The 20,033-nt window shown below is 37.2% G+C and overlaps 1 protein-coding gene across 2 annotated transcripts; it reads right to left on the bottom strand.

Moving 5' to 3' along the window:
* Window positions 1-4,603: 4,603 nt before the first annotated feature.
* On the bottom strand, window positions 4,604-18,641 carry LOC121424888 (CUB domain-containing protein-like). Of its 2 annotated transcripts, none has more exons than XM_041620757.1 (6): window positions 18,476-18,641; window positions 12,360-12,511; window positions 11,524-11,572; window positions 9,247-9,323; window positions 6,595-6,910; window positions 4,604-5,990 (listed from the first exon to the last, which is right to left on the bottom strand). In XM_041620757.1, the coding sequence occupies exons 2-6, from the start codon at window positions 12,411-12,413 to the stop codon at window positions 5,731-5,733; spliced, it is 756 nt and encodes a 251-aa protein (XP_041476691.1). In that variant the 5' UTR covers window positions 12,414-12,511; window positions 18,476-18,641; the 3' UTR covers window positions 4,604-5,730. The 2 variants fall into 2 exon arrangements, with proteins under 2 accessions (XP_041476691.1, XP_041476683.1); XM_041620749.1 differs by lacking the exon at window positions 18,476-18,641 and adding an exon at window positions 13,684-13,902.
* Between the last annotated feature and the right edge of the window lie 1,392 nt (window positions 18,642-20,033).

Below are 20,033 nucleotides of genomic sequence, written 5' to 3'. Positions count from 1 at the left end.
CAAAAATTGAAGTATAAAGTGACCGGAAACACCATCTTAATTTCATCCCATAAACTTATGTGTACTATTTAGGTGTCTATAAGACGCCTATTTACAAAATCGGGGTTTGCCTGGTAGTTTTAGCTTTTCATTCTCAATAATATTTGTTTTCAGGGTTTATTAGTTCTAATACATGCACTTGCACACATGTTTCATCTTAGTTTGAGAATTTTTTAAATCGGCTGCTCACAAAGTTAAACAATACCTTTAAATGAAAATTGTCGGTCTTCTTCTTCGCATCCGAATCGTAATAAATAATTACCGGTCAATATACGATCAAAAATGCCCTACCCGGAACGAAGTGAATTTTCAACGGGTTTTTTTTTTGTACTATTTGAACTCAGGAATCCGGGAAAGTGGTTATTTTAAAGATTGCGTCCAAGATGGCCGCCATTCACTGAAAATGGATACAACTCACTCATTATCCACCCTAGAATCCTCTCTATTTTGGTTCATATCCCATGGTCAGGGGGAGTAAATAATTTGTTTATACAGGCTAGAGTGAATATGAGCACTCTAGTGTACTTGAAAATCCAAGATGGCGCCCAAAATGACTGCCGTAGGCTAAAATCCTCAATTCACCTATTACTTAAGTGGCTTTATTTTGGTTTATACATTCTTAATGGTTTTAAGGGTGAAGTATAGTAAATTGGAACAAGTTACAAGGACAGTTGGTGGTCTGGTGGGTCTTAAAATCCAAGCTGGCTGCAAAAATGTAGTGAAAAATGGCTGTTGATACTTTTTATATCCGCCTGTGAGATATGATTACGGTGTATAAACGATGGCTTTTAAGGGTCAGATAATACATTGGGACAGGTTACAATGACAGTCAGTGGTCTAGTATGTCCAAAATTCAAAGATTGTTTCTCAAAATGGAGTAATAACTTGTCTGATGTTATCAATAGATTGACATAGCTTGTTAGATATGTGTCTGTTGGACATGGGTTTGGTGTCTAAACCATCGTTTAAAGGGTCAAGTAATGCACTAAGGCAAGTTACAAGAACAGTCAGTGGTCTGGTTTATTTAAAAAAATCCAAGATGGCTTCGAAAATTGGGGTCTAAATTTACTGTTGTTACTAAAAAATAGGCATTAAAAGGACAACAAAAGGACCAAAAATCCAAGATGGCTTAAGGAAATGGGGTCTTAAAATTATTGATGTTACTTGAAATTTGATATAGAACATTAAAAATACACCTGGGGATATTTCCCGGATTTGGATTTGGCTGAGGTCAAATACTGCCAGAAAGAGCTGAAAACCTTTAGTTTCATTTTGTTCCATACATTTGCACGTCAAGTTGGATGCCTCCAAAGCGCAGCTTGTTGAAGGAGAGATACTGAACATTCAATAATACCCATCAAGTAATTCTTGTCTAGCGCCCTCTACCATGGTGATCGGCAAGAACTGTGTCAAAAGTAGAAGTGAAAATGCCGTAGTCACATCAAGGAAACCGACCGACGTTATATGTCACTGACAATTACGTTGATTAGATTGATCGGTCTTCGTGGGTGTGACTGCACGATATAAAGGCCGGCGTCAGAGGCTGCTCGACTTATGTGTACCATTCCTCCGCCACCCCCTTTGAAAGCAGGATTGACGCTAGCTCGGACTGAGTCCACCTCTGGATAGGGTTTGGAGGCGGTTTCACGCCGGCTTCATTCCTGCAGTTGGTATGTGTGTCACCCCCAGGTGGACTCAGACCGGGTTGACCACTTAACTAGAATTGGCGAACAATAGCTATAGCTAACGAACCGATTAAAGAACAAACGTTTATAATGAAACGTCAGGTGTCTTGTGTTACATGACTAGGCGACGTGAAACCGGCTTAGTGGTACACCACTGATCTGTACACTAGTATTCAGATCAGTGGTGTCAGTAGCGGACCGTGACCCGGAGGAGACAAAGCATTGGGGGGGGGGGCACTGCATTTTTTGTGAACAATGCCGTGCCCCCCCCCAATGCTTTGTCTCCTCGGGGTCACGGTCCGCCACTGAGTGGTGTAGACGCACAGTTGCAGGCCTCGAGGCTCAGACCATATGTATCAAGGGAATAGGCATAATGGTCTCGAGGCGGCTTCAAATTGCAAGTGGGCGCGGAGGCGGATTCAAACCCGACGCATGCGTATCAGGGACCTTAGGGTATGTCAAACTGAGAAATAAATAAAACATCATAGTAATTTTCTTTTTCATTTATTTGGAAATGTTTTCATCATTGTTATTTTATGATGATAACTACTGTAACAGAGGGGTCGATCGCACTCATGAAAATATTCAAGGGACATATCGCTTTGCCCCCGCCCCAATGATTTTGAAAATCATATGTATTTTTTAGATAAACATCAAAAAGCATGACAAAATCTTTAATTTTTTTTATAAAAATGCTATTAAACATAAAATATTTCCATTTTTCGGCGCGCACGGCGCACAAGTCCACACTCTATCTCTAGCAATGTATCATCACTACGTGTGTTGATCAACAAAATGAGGGGCGGATAGAGTCATGGTTTTTTGTTTGGTCGTTATTACGAACAGTGGCTTCATTTAGATTCTAGGGTATTCATTGTTTTATTAAAGATGACCATGCAACCCCTTTGGAAATTTCCTTCCATATTTCTTATTTAATATTGATATAAAACAACCCTTTCCCTTTTCGATCCACATGATGAAAAATCACACGACGGAGACTGTCCCTTACTTCATGTACAATCACCATTAATGAACAAACTTTTTATTTATATAAATATTTCTATTCTATAATATATACACTGATAACGGTGGGTGAACCTCAATATTCTTAATTAAAGAAAAGTTATTTTTTACATCAGTAACTATTATTTTGATGTGAAATAGAATAATACATATATCGTGAAGAGGTTAGAGAGATATTTATTGTTCAGCTTTGTCATTAAGTCAATAGTCGTTTTCAGCCTCAGCTACAGTTCCCCTTTTCAGATTATAGCGTATTCGTATCGATAAAGGAAAGTATTCTCGTCTGAATGATCAATATAAGTCGGCTATAATGGTCTGGTCATTAGTGATAATATTAACTCATTGTACATCGATGCTTCGCACACAGTGGTAGACGCATACTGCCTCGACGTTAGAAGAATTAATCTAAGATGAACTGAAAACCTAGATATCATTTTTAGATAATTAAATATCAGACAGACGCCCCCAAATATTGACATTTCACATTGTAAAATCGATTATAGTGTAGCGTTTCGTCTTACACCCCCCTTACACCAGATGAATTTCCCGCTACGTTCTTGAAGTTCAAAGGAATCCATAGGACGTGACGTCAACTTTGTTTAATTTTCTCGAAATATGTGAAAATTTCACCTGCGTGCTATGTCCGCGCCACCTCACTGTGAAGTTTTCACGGCGTGTGTGGTGTGATCACTAAGTTTATTCTGCGCGCAGCACCAGTCCATTCTGCGTCGAAACGTTTCCCGCTACGATCTGACTACATCTAGCAGATTTCACAAATTATTTGCTGCGTCGATGAGGACGTAGCGCCAATTGATACCCAATTACACCAACGCTACGTCCACGCAGTTCTCGCCGCGTCAAAGAAACATGGCCATGACACAGTGAGAACTGTTACAGCGTACTGAGAGCGTAGCGAGATCTTATGTTAACGTGGCATGGTCTGCATGATCCCCGGAGACCAATTTTCCGCCACGTGGACTTTGAACATGTCTAAAGTCTACGTAGCAGGAGTCTGAATAGTGCGAAGTAATGACGCAGTAAGTACATACTAACAACTCCACTGACATAGCATAGACGTAGAGGACAAGGGAAGAATGTGGCAACAAGTCTGTCCATGTCTACTGTACTGCTACCACGCGACCACTACGCGGCCATCACGCACACCCAGCTGACACTACGTCCGAATAGACGACGATACAAGTAGAGCAATTTGCTGGGTGTAGTCAGAACGTAGTGGGAACCGCTTCAACGCAGCATGTACCGCTTATGCGCGCAAATTAAACCTATTGGGAACTTCATAAAAACCTGGCCCGGACGTAGCATGCACTTGACAATTTCACATTTACTTGAGAAATTCAAATGAATTTGGCACTGGGTGCTAGCTTTTCTTCGGAATTTCAACAACGTAGCGGGAACTTCACCTGATGTACGTAGTGGCAAATGAATGTGCGTAGCGGCAGCGCATTAGACATAGACAGAGCTGTTGCTCGTTCTTTCGTTTCCACCACATCTATCCTATGTCGTTGGAAGTGTTATACCCCCCTTTACACCAGACGAAGTTCCCGCTACGTTCTTGAAGTTCAGAAGAAACCCTGGGACGTGGCGCCAACTTTGTTTGAATTTCTCGAAAGATGTGAAATTGTCACGTGCGTGCTACGTGCGCATCACGTTAATGTGACGTTTATGCTGCGTTTGTAGTGTGTCCACAAAGTTCATTCTGCGCGCAGAGCCGATCCATGCTGCGTCGAAACGGTTCCCGCTACGTTCCGACCACATCCAGCAGATTGCGCGACTTTCTGTACCTTCGTCTATTTGGACGTAGAGCCAACCGAGTTTAAGTGGTGAGCGCGTAGTGGCAGTACAGTAGACATGGACAGAGTTGTTGCCACGTTCTTTCGGTGTCCGCTACGTCTATGAAGCTGTTGGTAGGTCTTTACTGCGTCATTACTACACTCGGTTTAGACGGCGCTTCCGCTACGCGGACTTTGGACATGTTCAAAGTCCACGTAGCGGAAAATTTGTTTTCGGAGATCATGCAGACTTTGCCACGTCATTAACATTTTTTCTCTACGCTCTCAGTACGCTGCAGCAGTTCCCACCGCGTCATGGCAATTTTTCTTTGACGTAGCGAGAACTGCATGGACGTAGCGTTGGAGTAATGGGGGTATTAGTGGATACTAAGGAGGTCCTTGCTGCGTCATTACTACGCACTGTCCAGACGGCGCTCCTTGTAAGTGGAGTTTGGACATGATCGATGTCCGCGTAGCGAAAAATGGGTCTCGGGAGATCATGCGGATTATGCCACATCAATGGCAGTTCTTGCTACGCTCTCAGTACGCTGTAGCAGTTCCCACTGCGTCATGACTATTTCTCGTTGACGTAGCGAAAACTACATGGACGTAGCGTTGGTGTAAAGGGGGTATTAGTGCTTATGAAAAAAACATATGTAACAAATTCGATTCAACTACCAGTCAGATGATTCAGAATAATGAAAACTGAAAATGGTAATAACCATTTGAGATGTTGGTGAAACTTAGAAGACATCAATATTTTGTAGTTATTTGTAGTTATTGTTGCAAATGACCATTACCTCGAGCAATGGTTAATTTTTCATACTGACTTTTGTCATAGCATTATTGTAACACTTCTGTTTGCCATTAGTTATATATATTAATGAGAAATAGAAATCATTAACATTTCTGACCATGATATTATTTCAAAAGCAAAAAAAAAAACCCAAACAAGAACAAAACAAAACTTGTACACGTAAGTGTCAAAAAGTATTCCTTAGTCATACAAAGCACGGTCAATCAATAAATGTAATCATTGTTAAAATGGCCCACACTCGTTTCCAACCATTCGTTTTGACGGATAGACGTAACTCGTTTTACACCACCCCCTTCCCATTCCACCAATTCCAATAGGAAATGCCATTTTTAAATATTTTCAAATATAAATTACTATCCCTTTTTTCGATATGTTTTCAAATTTCAAGGATGTAATGGTTACATTTTTCTGCGATACTAAATGTTAGTTCATCTGAAGGGGATCCAACTGTATAGCACAATCCATCTTCATTGTTGTATCCAAATGACTGACAACTTGGAGTATGTGCGCAGGTCATTGCGCATGTGATGACAGAGCCTGTTTCACTCGTACTTAAGACGTGCTGAGGTTTGATCTTTCGTGCTGAGCTGTAGAGTTTGTAGAGTAATGAGCTAAGGTGTGTTGAACTCGAACGAGCTGAAAGTTGAAATATCACGGTAACATGAAATTTACTTGCAGAAATTTACACGAAAAACAAGAATGATTGCAATAAACAGATGATAAATCTATGTATAGATGAATATAAATGTGATGACTGAATAAATGCAGTGATGGATAAATGAATAAAAGGTAAAAGACAAATAAGTAAAAAGATGGATAGATAATAGAAAAAGTGAATAAAAGAGAGAAAGGAAATACTTGAATACCTCATAAAACATGACTACATAGGTCTTGTAAGTTCTTCACGTACAGTTCTTCCGCTCTACTGCCTACCAAACAGCTAAGAGCTTGGTAATTGACGACGTTACTAGCCTGTGGGTGACAGGTAGCCACGGATATATATTTTTTTTCTGTAGTGGAAGCTAAGTACCAATGGAAACTCATTCAAGCGTGCTGTCCAGAGTAGACCAAAGCATAACCACCACCCTTCATGCCCTTACGCATCCTGTACACATTTTACGCTCAGCTTTTTTATATTGGCGCCACCTCGTCCTGTTTTCAGAACGGACGCCGATTTAAAAATGATGATCAGAGGATGAAGAACAATAGCGTTCTAACCATTGCGCAGACATGGTCTTACCTGTTAACGTCGTGGGAGGTTGTGTCGGTGTAACATCTGTTGTCGCTGTTTCTGTTACAGTTGTCGCTGGTTCCGGGACGGCGGTGGTTCCCTGTACTGTGGTTGCATCTGCAATTGTGGGCTGGTTAGTGCCGGTATTGGCCGATGGGGCGTTGCAGAGGTCCGTATCACAGCAGGTCACACAAACAGACCCGGTATTGCTTGTGCATTGAGGTTCGTAAATGCCCTGTTCGTTGAGGCACGCTTGATCTTGCTGACAATACATTCGATACGTGGTCGAGGTTAAAGAATGGATCCGGATTTCGGTTCTACAGATCTGCAATATCAAGCGTCAGGGGCCAAATTAGTTTGATTTTAATTTCGAAAATTCGAAAAATTAAAACCTTTCAAAGAATAACCAAGAAGCAGGAGCGACACCACGGCATTTTGATAGCGTGGAGGAGACGATGTACATGTGAAGATTATGTCATATATTTTTTAAAAACTTTGATTACAGGACATAGGGCTACATGATCATAACCTATATTCGTTAATAGACGTCATCCTTCCTACCTTCGTTTCCCTTCTTTTCTCTATTTTTCCTCTTTTCACTACAATAACTTTGAAAATTCATTAGCGGAGAAATCCTGTAGCAACGCCCCTGGTTCTATGCATGTACTGAAAACCGTTAGTCACCTCCATGTATAATTACTGTTTAACTTTTTGCTATACCTCTTTTGCATTTTATTTATCAACACTTAAATGGGTCAATCCTTTCGTAAAAAGGAAATATTTGTTAGCCCGATAATAAATGCTAGAGATAAAGCATACAAGGAACATGCCAAGATGTATTAACTTGGTCAATATATTTCAGATCAGTGAAATACAAAGACCGTCATTATTTTCTTTTAGATTTATATCGTTACACGATGATTGATATAATTGAATAGTTTCTACATATTTATTAGGACTGATCTAATTTCATTATCGTCAGTGCACAATCAGTAGAGGCAATCCATTTCCCCCATATTTTAGAAGAGGCAATCTAATTTTCATGAATTAACGATTTCGTGATGCTACCTCTTGATCCCTCTGATTCAATATTAACAGCAACCAACTGTACAATAGATTGTGACGTCATGCAGTATTTATTCATATTGGCCTTTTTAATCTGGCGTCTATAACGTCAGCCACTATGACTGATTAACCTAGACGTAAAATGTTTCATAGATAATTGGTTTTATACCAGCTTGGCGTTTACCAGCAAAATGCTGTCCTGCCGAGTTCCTGCGGGAGTTACCACAAATCAAATATAATTAGATTTTGCTCTTTCTCGTTGAACATAATTTTCACATATTGTTCTTCCTCAAAAAGATATCAATGAAATAATTTCAAAGGTTCGTGTTGACAATTTGTTATTGTTAGAGATTCATGCACATTGCAAATCATTTAGAAGGACGAGTTAAAGCAAAAACTACGGATACTACATCACCCAAATCAAAAATTACCGCGAGGTAAGGTCCGAAAGGGAATTATTTCATGATTACATTCTGATAATAGTCATCATCATCATGATCGTATGTATAGGGAAATGACTGTATGTAATCTGATTTCTTATAATGACGCTATGTTGTTACTACATTCGTGACATTACATTCTTATCATCACCCATGCATTATCTTAACATGATAAACATTTCCAATATTTACCAATCTGTGTGTTTAAAAAGTACAGCAAGGTCCCAGAAGCATGAAAAGTCGTCAAAAATAAATAGTGACATACGCGTTCAGTAACACAAATTTGACCTATTGTTCATATTGCTTTAATATTTTGAGACCGATTGCATTTGAAAATAAATAATGTACAACCCATGCATCATAAAGTCATTTTAGAATCATTGCTAAGTTTTGTTTTACCGATCCCAAGTTAAAAGTTATGGTCTCGTCATGCCGGTGGAAAAGGTGGGGTCTGCTTATGTGCAGATAAATATTTGTTATTGTCTTCCAAATTTACAAATTTATTATTTTTCTTTTGAATATTTAACAGGTTGTAACAGTTGTCTTCATGGGGCATTGAGACATATGGGAATAAGATTCATTCTAAAAATAATGATTCAATAGCATAAAGACAGGGGGTGGAACAATATAATACTTGCATTATTTGTTTGATTTTGGCAGTTTTACATTACCCTTCGATAGTGATTCCCTGATTGTAAACGGTTTGCAACAATGCTAGTAAAAAAAAGTATAACAGCGATAACGAATACGACAAAACCAGATTAAAGTACATCATGTTTTTGTGGAGTATTGATTGGTTACCAAGAACTGATTATTTCGATCACTGTACCAGGGTAATTTTTAATTGACAATAGAAGAGAAAGATATAGGTATCCAGTATGTCAATCGCAATGATGTTTTTTTTATTTTTTTTTAGTTGTATAGGTTTTTTTTGCAAAATCTTAAACTCCCATGCCTTCGAAGTTTGGACTGAATGCTTTATTTTCTTCCTTAAAATTTACATGAAACACCTCAAAAGTCTTACTCATATTTCTTTTTTTTTAGATCTAGCTCCAATAAGTCTGTTAACGTTCCTTTCCCTTCCTTTATCATATACATATCTCATTTTCGTCTAGTTATGTAATCATCAAATTTACTTTCTTTAATACCAACTTACTTCATTTGACGCACATTCCCGTGTTGAATCACATTCTTCTAGCGATGAAACAGTCTCACAGTATTGGCATGTGATTCCTGGTCAAATAAAGATGATAATTATTGTGTAAAATTAGACACTTAAAGTTTAGAATGACCTTTGGGCTTCAATTTTCAATTATCTTTTTTATTCATTATATTGAATTATTGATGGATGTGGTCATCTCTTATGCTTTTCACATTGCATTTCCTTAACCCCATACTATCCTTAACCCCGGACTATCCTTAACCCCATATTATCTTTTTTTCGATTCACAATGTCTTTCTTAACCCCATACTATCTGCTCAACCGTGGTTAATGCCTTAACCCCGGACTGTACCTCAGCTCATGAATACTGATGATTTTACCATACAAAGCATGATTAACGTGAAATTCGACTTCTGTGATTGGTTAATGCTTAGCCCCACTTTCCTTAGCCCTGTTCCGTTTTGACACTGCATCTCTTAGCACCGCAATTGTGGTGCGAGCACCACAATAATATGCTTTTCACATTGCATTTCCTTAACCCCATACTATCCTTAACCCCGGACTATCCTTAACCCCATACTATCTTTTTCCGATTCACACTGTCTTTCTTAACCCCATACTATCTTTTTTTCGATTCACACTGTTTTTCTTAACCCCATACCCGAGTCTGCTCAACCGTGGTTAATGCCTTAACCCCGGATTATCCCTCAGCTCATGAATACTGATGATTTTACCATACAGAGCGTGATTAACGTTAATTCGACTTCTGTGATTGGTTAATGCTTAGCCCCACTTTCCTTAGCCCTGTTTCGTTTTCACACTGCATCTCTTAGCACCGCAATTGTGGTGCTAGCACCACAATAAGCCGGCTAACCCTGCTTTTTAGCAGGGCCAGATAGTACCGAGGCGCGATAGCTCAGTCGGTAGAGCGGGGGATTCGTATTCCGGTGACCCTGGTTCGATTCCCACTTGGTGCGCTATAGTGCCCTTTGGTAAGGCATTAATCCTCAGTACCAGGTCCTTCGCAGGGGACTTTAAGCCGTCGGTCCTCTGGTTGCTGTTAACAAGGATTCATGCTTTCTTAGCAATCAGGTAAAAAAATCACCACCACCCACCCTTACATAACGTACTATTTACCGTGCTAGCCCACTTTGCTAAAACGTAGTGTGAAAACGAAGTGGGCTAAGCTTAACCCGGAAATTGGTGGGGCTAAGACCCCCCCCCCTAGCCCCACCAATTTAGGACAAAAAGTACAGTGTGAAAAGCATATCTGACAAGTTAAGGTCTTTGGGGTTTCCCTAAATCTTTAATGATTATAAGTAGGTGCTCTTACATTTTAAAGTGATATTTCTTTGTGTTTTTTTAAATGTGAAATTCATTCACCAGCATTGACCATTCACCAATATTGAAACAATATCGCTTCCAGAAATTGAGTATTAAATCCTAATTTTCGATGCCCCACACCTCTTTCAAGGTTGTTCAGTTTATAGCCCTAGAGTGAAATTCAAAACAGTCCTTTTCTTAACGCAGCTCCATATAATATCTACCCAGTGAAATAAGTAAACAGTAATGTGGCATCTTATCTTCCTATAGTCGACTCATGTTGGTGATGTAAACGAAACGAATCGATTCCAGTAGCTCATGATATTATAATAATTATGAAATATGATTTACAGAGATGACAATAGTTACCCCCTCACTGCATTATTCTTGTCACGAACGAAAAATTGAATTTGTTCGCATTTGTATATAGTTCGTGACAATTATTTTCCATAAATTGATTAACTGTCCAAAACTATTTGACATCGTCTAAGGCTTCTGTATTCTCATTATTCCACTCTACAATAACACTGACTTTCTTCTGCATTCATCCCTTTCATTCTCATTCTCGTGAAATTCTTATTTTGCTATCAACACGATAGACTTCAATAGCTTTCCGCTCTTGAAAAGTTTCGCTGAAGTTGTTCACTATTTAAACAGTAATTATACAAAATTTTTCATTAAGGGCGTCTCCTGCAAGTGTAAATTGTTTTGAAGAGGTCCTGACTCATTATTCTGTACATATGGAATTTTAATGATTTTGACGTTGAATTTTAATGCTGTCCAATAAATTCAATCACATTAAAAGAAAATATGAGTGATTTTAGAGTGAAATGTTATCTTGCTTTATTAATCTTTATAGTGAGGATTGGGGTTTATTCGTCTTATTTCACTTTTACCTGATTAATTTGACTACAAACTCTGAAATATCATCTCCAAAAGATTACGTACCAGAGCACACTGATCCCCAACTTAGAACTTGAAGTACCACAGCAATAATCTATTAAAAGGGAAATAAAGAAGGTAATTCCATGGAGTGTAAATGAGGATACGAGAGAGTTTTCGCATTTACCACGGATACACTTTCTACAAAGCATCGATTACTTTGAAAATGCTAGTAAAATCACAAATGGAGAGCTGAGAGGCTTTTGTCGATAGTTGGTGGACTGGGACAACAGAACATCCGAAGATTTGCACCGGACGAACAATTGCAAATATGTCGTGACCAGAGTCAAGATGCTGCCCCGGTCCACCAACTTTCGACAAGAGCCTCTCAGCTCTTCACTGCGATTTGACTTACATTTTCAAAGGAAATGGTGCGTTGTAGAGAGTGTTCTCCGTAGTAAATTCGAAAAGTCCGGTATAAACGACAACGAAGATGAAAAAGAAAGATATTATTGTTCGTTTACACTTCACAGCATTTGAATCTGTATGTTATATACCATCAGATTTATATTCAATAATCAAATGATCAACAAGGCTGACATGCACATATTGATAGAGAATATGAAAGAGAAAAGAAGAAACTTAATGGAGAAAAGGGTCAAAAGATTAAACAGTAGAATGAAAATAATACAATGAAATGTTTTGGATAGCATTTGCAGTGTTTATTTTCAAGTTTCCTTGGTCTTTAAATTTATTTGACATCAGCGAACAAATAAATGACTACGACAAAAACACACCGTTGGCAGAAAATAAACTGAAATATCTTGTAGAAGTCACGAAAGATGACATGACTGGCGCCGAATACGGTTCGCTGATCATTGTGAATTTGTGATTATACTCACGTAAATTGTCGCTAGACTGCCGAGGTGTGTGTTTTCATGCTGTCTGTATTCCATTTTTAATCAAAGGCAGGTTTAATTCATCCTCTAATCCGAAGCCATTTGTATACATTCAGTATTTACTTCCGGTTCAAAGGTGCATAGGTTGATGACTTCTGTTTATGAAAACCAAATCAACATGGAAATGATTAAAAAATACTTCAGTTCTATTGTGAAATACAAACCAATTTTCGCAGTGTCACATGCATATGCAGAATTTAAGAGCGTTGAAAAAATAACTTCATTGGTTTGCGATTGGTTTCTATTGAAGGTAGTGTTATCTGTAAATTCAGATCCTATAATGACTGTATGTAAGAATATACGATCTTTTTTTCATATAGGCCTATATTTAGAATGGAGTTAAGAGACATGAGGAACTCCATGAGTCTATATAGGGTAATGGCGTGTCCATGGCCGTACACAGATTTTTTTTCTTCGAAAATCTGAAAAGCGGGGGCGCATTGTTGATAAAGTAAAAGCGTTTAATTTGGCTGGAGTTGGTTCGAATGATGTGACTGCAATATCGTAAAAGTTACAATCCTATTTTTTTTTATTTTGTCAAGTCCACTGTATCTATAGGACGTCCGATTTGTTTCTATGTTTTCTCATTGTAATCACACTTTTTTACATCATTGATAAATCTATTATAAAATAAAAATGAATAACAAATAAGCGTTGTCAAAACAGAATTCATATCGAAATGCGTGTTCTATTGTGGTGGAGAAAATGGTATCAAAGACACAAATGATATTGGGTATGCTTTGATCCCGGCTTTAAAGTATCAGCTGTGCATTGTGAGTTTATATCTGCCTGATTCGGCCTATACATACTGCCGAATCGAGCAATATAATTACAATTGTTGGGCAACATAATGTCCACGCAAAAAAAATGTTTAAAAACTTTATCAAACTATGGGTAGTTTTCAGCCAATACTGTGTAGTTTTCACCCAAATCAGACATTGGTTTAAAACTACCCATAATTGGATAAAATTTTAACCAATTATTGTTGTTTGGACAGTATGTTGCCCAATATTTTTAAAAGTGAACGCGATACGATGCTAGATGAGATTCCTTTACAATAAGTATTGTTGTAATGCGTAGTTTGGGTGTAACAAAATTAAACAAAAACATTCCGTCCCTTTTTTACCAATCCAACATTACTAAATTTGATCAAAATCTCTATCCAAATTCAAAGTAGATTATTATTTTTTGAAAAAAAATAGAGCATAAAGGAATGAACAACTTGAAAATGGAATATAAAACTGCATGTATATGAATTGGTACTTACTTGTAATTCGTACGTAATCCTCCTACAATCGCATGATACCTGACAAATACGTGACCACATAATTATTTCATCTTGAAAGTGGTATCGAATAGTGTGTTGGAAACCCTTTTTAATATCGCAGGCAAGAATACGACAATATTGATCTAACACTATATCAGTCCATTGTACAAAGAGCAGGATATCAATTCAGCGTGAGAACGCGCGTGTTAATATTCACCGCTGAACAGTTGCACTGATTAATATTAATGAACAATGATGAAGAAATGCTCTTTTGTTCCCTGCTACTAGACGCTAATTTTGTGTTGACTCCTCATATTCATTTGACAGCGACATAATCGAGCAGGGTTGGATATATATTTTTTGTGACGTATATTTAACAAGTGGGAGGGGGCGGAATATTCGAAGTAACCAAATCAATTTTTTAGATTTGTTTACGTTATGGGAGCGAGTGAATCGAGCTAGCTGAAAATGATTTATTCAATATGTTCTTTTATTTCATTCCTCCACCGAAATAGTCCTTTTATTTGAAGTTTGAACCCAAATTGTGCAAGATTTAACATTCCAAGCTTGTTGCATATTAAACGACCCTTCTACGTTGAATTTTGTCATAATGCGAGGAATACTGCAACAGATTTTTGCTTTGCGGCTAGTCCTGTGGTCTGAGTACAGTCCAATTTGACTTCAAGTCGCAACGGATGACGTCGTCATTATGAATTCGTATGGGGTGATATTTTATTCAGAGAGGCTCAAAATGGACTGGAATTTCCATTTTAGTATTTCAAATCACTATTCTGACCCCCCCCCCCCCTTCAAGTCATAGGTTAGCAGTGCTTTGCTAAAATAAAATAAAAGCAGGATGAAACATGCGTAATGTATGAGGACTAAATAAAAAACCATAAAAACAACCATTACTCAGATTTAAAAGCTAAAAGTACAACGCGCACCACGATTTTTATAATTTTGCGTCTTCGAGCCGGTGAAAGAACACATGAAGCATGTAAAGTGCATTAGTATATGTAAAGAAATTAAGAAGGTGTTTCCTGTCACTTTATATTTCACTTTTTTAAGCACTAAAGGCATTTTCGGACGCGAGTTTTTCTGGGCTCTATTCAAAATATCACATAAAGTATGTGAAAAGTTGCACCTGGCTGTCTACCTATTTAAAGTCAAATCAATGTTGGCATATAGGCTCATATGCTCACACGCTCAAAGAATGAAATGCTCATACAAATACTATTATTTCTTTGAAATCCCTATTTCGAAAGTTGATTTATCAGCAGTTATTGAATCTAGTGATTGATCGCTTTCTTATAGTTTACTCATCCTTCTCCTCGTCGGTTACAATCGTCTGTCAGCATGATAATAGAATCTATACCGTATAATACCTTATCGATGTTTATTGACCTGGATTTGAATAAATAGTTCAGCCTACTTTCACTTCAGAAAACAGAAATCCATATGATTTTTTTTTCAATCTCGTAGCAATGGCAAGGATAAGTTTCCACTTAAGCGAGAAAAGCCGATAGAAGTATGGATTTAATTCTAATGCACTGTTGCACTTTGGGGTTATGAATCTTTTATAAACTGAACCAATAATGCGATGTGATGGACTCTTTGTTTCATTGAGGGTCAAACTTCATTGCCTGACAGTGAATCTATCGATTATTACAAAATACCAGACTGCTACAGATACAAAGTTGCCACGTTACCACTTATTTTCATAGGACTATTCTTTGCGTATAGCTAATAAGCTCCAATGAGGGCTAGCAAGTCTCGGTTGATAGATGTAACGAAATAATATAATTAACATAGACGGGTCCAGAGGTGGGCGAAGTGACTGGGGCCCCAAACTGGTGGCCCTAAAAAAAATGAGGGATTTGGACAGGATAAAAGAGAACGATAAGAAGAAGTCAGAGGGAAAGTGAATAACATAGAGGGAAGGAAGAATTGAAATATGGAATACTTCAGGGAGTGTTTCATCAACATTTTGTCCGACAAGTTGTCAGATCTGACATTTTTCTCTGACTCTGATTGGCTGTGAGGCACTGTTACTATGGTAACTGTCGGAAAAATGGGACGGATAAAACGTCCGACAAGTCCTTTCATGAAACGCTCCCCAGGTCACTATAAAAATAAAGATTTCGCTCGCTCTTCATGTTTGTGCGCATCATGATCTGCGAATATTTACACTCTGCGCGCTGACGTCACAATGGATAAACAAATGATAAATCAGCTGTAGGTATGAGCTGATTTTTCTCCTTATCTGCAATAACTGCAGATCCGATGTGTTATTTTATGAAGCTAATAAACTGGAATCATAAAAAACATGGACTTTTTAAAAAACCTCTACAATTTCAAAATACTTTACTCTGTAGTGCTGCAAACTATGACGAATACGACCCCGAGTTTGAATAAAAACGGTAGAGGATTTGGAATTTTTCCTCACATAAGTATAGATACAAATCTTTTGGCGCGTTTTGGGGTGTTTTAAAAAGCACATTTGCTCTAATAAGAGTGTTGATAGTTTGACAACAAACACATAAAATTCTTTTAATGTTTGCACCTCTTAGGTATACCTTCCTCTACAACCTCGCAAAGTTTGGTGAAAATTATATTGGTTTCGAATAAAGTGCAGCATTTCTCATTTTCTTGAAATTTCAAATGTTTAAACTTGCAATTTTAAAGAACTGAGAGTGCTGTTAGACTTGAAAGAGCGAACAATAATAGCAATATAAATAGATTATCCATCTTAAGGATACAATTATTGATTATATTGCGATATTTGATGAAATTTTCATGGATTTTGACTGAGTAATAGAGCTTTAATTTACTCATTGTTGTGATCTCGTGAGGTCTAAAACTGCAAAATTGTATTTAATACGCAATTCTTAAAAATATCAATTTGGTGAAATTTGAAGCTCTCTAGCAAAAAAAAAATCAAGCACATAAACCCATGTAATTTTTAATATTTGAAATATATTCAGGTGTTAATGTACCTATATGCAAAGTATTATGAAAATGGCATGGATTTTCAATGTTTGGGAGCAAGACTACGGAACCATTGTGATTTTAGACGGTATATTATCAGACTTTTGCTTGTTTTCGGCGCATTTCAAGCCAACTCACAATACTTTGGACACGAAATTTGAAAACGAGAACATGGACCCAAAATTTTTAATATTTGTATGTCTTTAGAATAAATTCCTCTACGAATCTAGAGAGAATGATAAAAATGGCATGGATTTTCATAATGCATTCCTCTACAATTTTGCCAAATATAATGAAAATGACATTGATTTTGAATAAAGTGCAGCTTATACTATACTTTTCTTGTAATTTTCGAGTAGATTCACGTCGTTTGAAGATTTTTTTGGGAAGTTTATTCACCATTTTTTTCAAATAATAAGGGCGCTGCTGATTCCAAATATATATAGTTTTGTCAATGGAAAGATATTTTCCTACTTTGGTATCCACTGAGTTACATATCCTGAAAGTTTGATGAAGTTTGATGCGATATCGACAGAGTAAAGATGGTTTGCACTCTTTTGGTGAACTCGTGAGGTCTAAGAGAGGCATAATTCTATTGATTGCGCAACATTTCATATCATCCAAATACGGCGACTTCAAAGTCCCGTAGAAAAATAATAAGCACATGAACCTATATTAAATTTGGTGAAAATGACATGGACTTCATTTTAACTGTGGGACGTCCTTAAACGTCTGATTTTCGAGTCAATTTACAAATAGGTATTTCCGCTCACACGCGAGCTGCAGTCTAATCATTTTTATAGAAGTAAGATTCGTGACATTTTATGATTACAAAAGGTAGCGAAAAAGGACTGTTTAAGGTTTGAAACAAAATTTCAAAAATGAGATAGCTCCTCAAGCTCGTATCAATGATTAATGAGTTGTGTATCATCCCCATGAGTTCCTTCAAATAAGCGTTGCTATATTCTTTCAATAAAGTATATAAAATAGTTCACATCAAGCTTCTCGCTCGCATTATTGTTCATGGTTTCCTACATAACAAACAATACTTAAAATATTCACTTTTCGGCTAAGTATTAAGGAAAACAAATCTCGCTTCACGCTGGCATGGCTGGGATTATTTGTCAAGTAAGATACGGATAATGTTTATTATTACAAAAATATGCTTTATAAATAAACAAGATCTGAATATAAAAAAAAATTAGTTCACACTTCGTGCTGGCATTAACTGTTTAGTTATATTCACATTTTGCCCATGATATTAAAACCCCCCAGGAAGGTTCTTTTTTTCCTGTTTGAGTACCCGAAATTAAAAAAAAATATTCAGCTTTCGCGCTCGTATCAGTTCCATACAGAGAGAAATTATCCGACTTGATACGATTATTGTACAATTTTAGGGATTTCGTATAAGGAAATGATTGCCGCAACTCTATGATCGTGTAATTTGTGAAATTCTTGTTATTTGTGAATTTTTTACAAATTTCCCCAACCCCAAATTGTAAGCCCTTACCCCTTTTTAGAGTTCCGCAAATGGCATTGTAGACAATTACATGGACACAGGGGCCTCGGAAGCAGAGGGGGGGGGGGGCTGAGGGGGCTTCAGCCCCTCCCTCACTTTTTTCCAAAAACCGTGTACAAAAACGTAAAAATTACCATATGATTGTGATTTTTTTGCAAGGCCACCCCCCCCCCTTTGAAAACTGTTCCGCGGCCCCTGAGTAAGTTGTAATTTTTAACCAAACTATCCCCAATAAACACGGAAACTCTCTGAGCTTACGAAATGGATGAAATATATAATACATACCCTTCTCAGTCTGCACTGGGGATACTTGCGCCCGTTAATGTTCAGCAACTCTCGTGGGAAAATGGCTTCAGCACTCTGTGTCAATTATTTCACACAATGTTCTCACCCGTATATTTCGTTCCAACACTGCTTGGCGACATGAATTTGAAATAATCCAGTCAACGTTTATGTATGTATGATGTCCTCGCTTTATTTTCACCCATGGAGCGTTGGGTTGAAAGGACCACAGGCCAATTTTTATTATCAAATTTCCAGCGAATAATCGATTTTGGTTGCCCACGCATCGTAATTAAATTACTCTTTAAGTCATGTGAGCAATGGGACATCAATCATGGACGGATGAAAGATAATTGGTTTATTTGCAAAACGTACTCGTTATTAAAAGAGTATCGAACTCACATTAATGGAAATTGGAGAGTGGGCCGGTACTATGGAGAGTTTATATCTACAAATCCTGTTTTAACGAAGAACAACCATGAAAATTAAAATCGTATTCTTGGGAACTAAAATTTTGAGAAAAACATATCATAAGCATAAAAACATCAATAACTGAAAACAAACAAGAAAAATAAAAACAAAATCACGTCGCGGAAGGAAATTAATTAGAAAGATAAAGTGATGGATAGACTAGTAAATAAATAAACACATAATTAAAATAAACAAACGAAGAAGAAAGTTACTTTATAAATAACAAATATATCAAGGAATAAGAATAAAGATTTAAACAAGAGAAATAAATAGATGCATGCATGCAAGTCAACGAATAAATGACTGTTTTTTTAGGGATAGAGTGGTTCTCGTATCTAAATGAAAAACGAGACACCAATGGCTTTTAGCAATTGTTATTCTGTTTGTCAACTGAAACCCTTGAAAAGTTGTAAATGATCACATCTTTCTCAACCATGGAAAGCAGTTGATGTCATATATATTTTTTTCTAGAGGGTATGCATTCTCCCTTTGTAAGAGAAAACATAATGATAAAATATGCGCTGATAGGTCAGAAAGATTATGCATGCATGAGTGTTTGTAATATTTCGAGAACTGTGAAATTAAAGCTGATGTTATGTTTGGCTTTCCATAGACGAGAGGGATTAAACCGATAGCTTTATTTGTAAGACAAAGAGTGATAAAGTAGATTTTTAGAAATCACACTAATATGATCTGAAATTAAGTTATAGAAAAGGTATTAAGATCGCCACAGTTCGAAAATACAAGATCCTATGTTTTGGCTGGTTTTATTTTCATAAAAATAAAACAATTTTCACCAATTTGTTAGATGGACGAAGTGGCTTCGCTTTTTCAAATAATTTAGATTAGATGCAAATGATAAAAATCGATATTAGAAATTAATCTCAAAATGATGACAAAATACGGCACTGAAAAGACTCTCAATTTGAAATTTATTAGAAAATTTTGCAACTCTTGTTCTGGCGTCAAAAAGACCATTTTGACCAATATAACCGCACACCTGTAATTAGTCTATGGACATTTTGCGTCATCCACACCATCTTTCAATGTCATTCCCACTGTAAACCTATTGACCGATAAATTAAAAATC

This window comes from Lytechinus variegatus, chromosome 1, assembly GCF_018143015.1.
Source record: "Lytechinus variegatus isolate NC3 chromosome 1, Lvar_3.0, whole genome shotgun sequence".
In the NCBI taxonomy this organism is placed as follows: Eukaryota; Metazoa; Echinodermata; class Echinoidea; order Temnopleuroida; family Toxopneustidae; genus Lytechinus; species Lytechinus variegatus.
The sequence above is the reverse complement of the archived record's forward strand: the minus strand, read 5'-3'. Positions and strand labels throughout refer to the sequence as shown.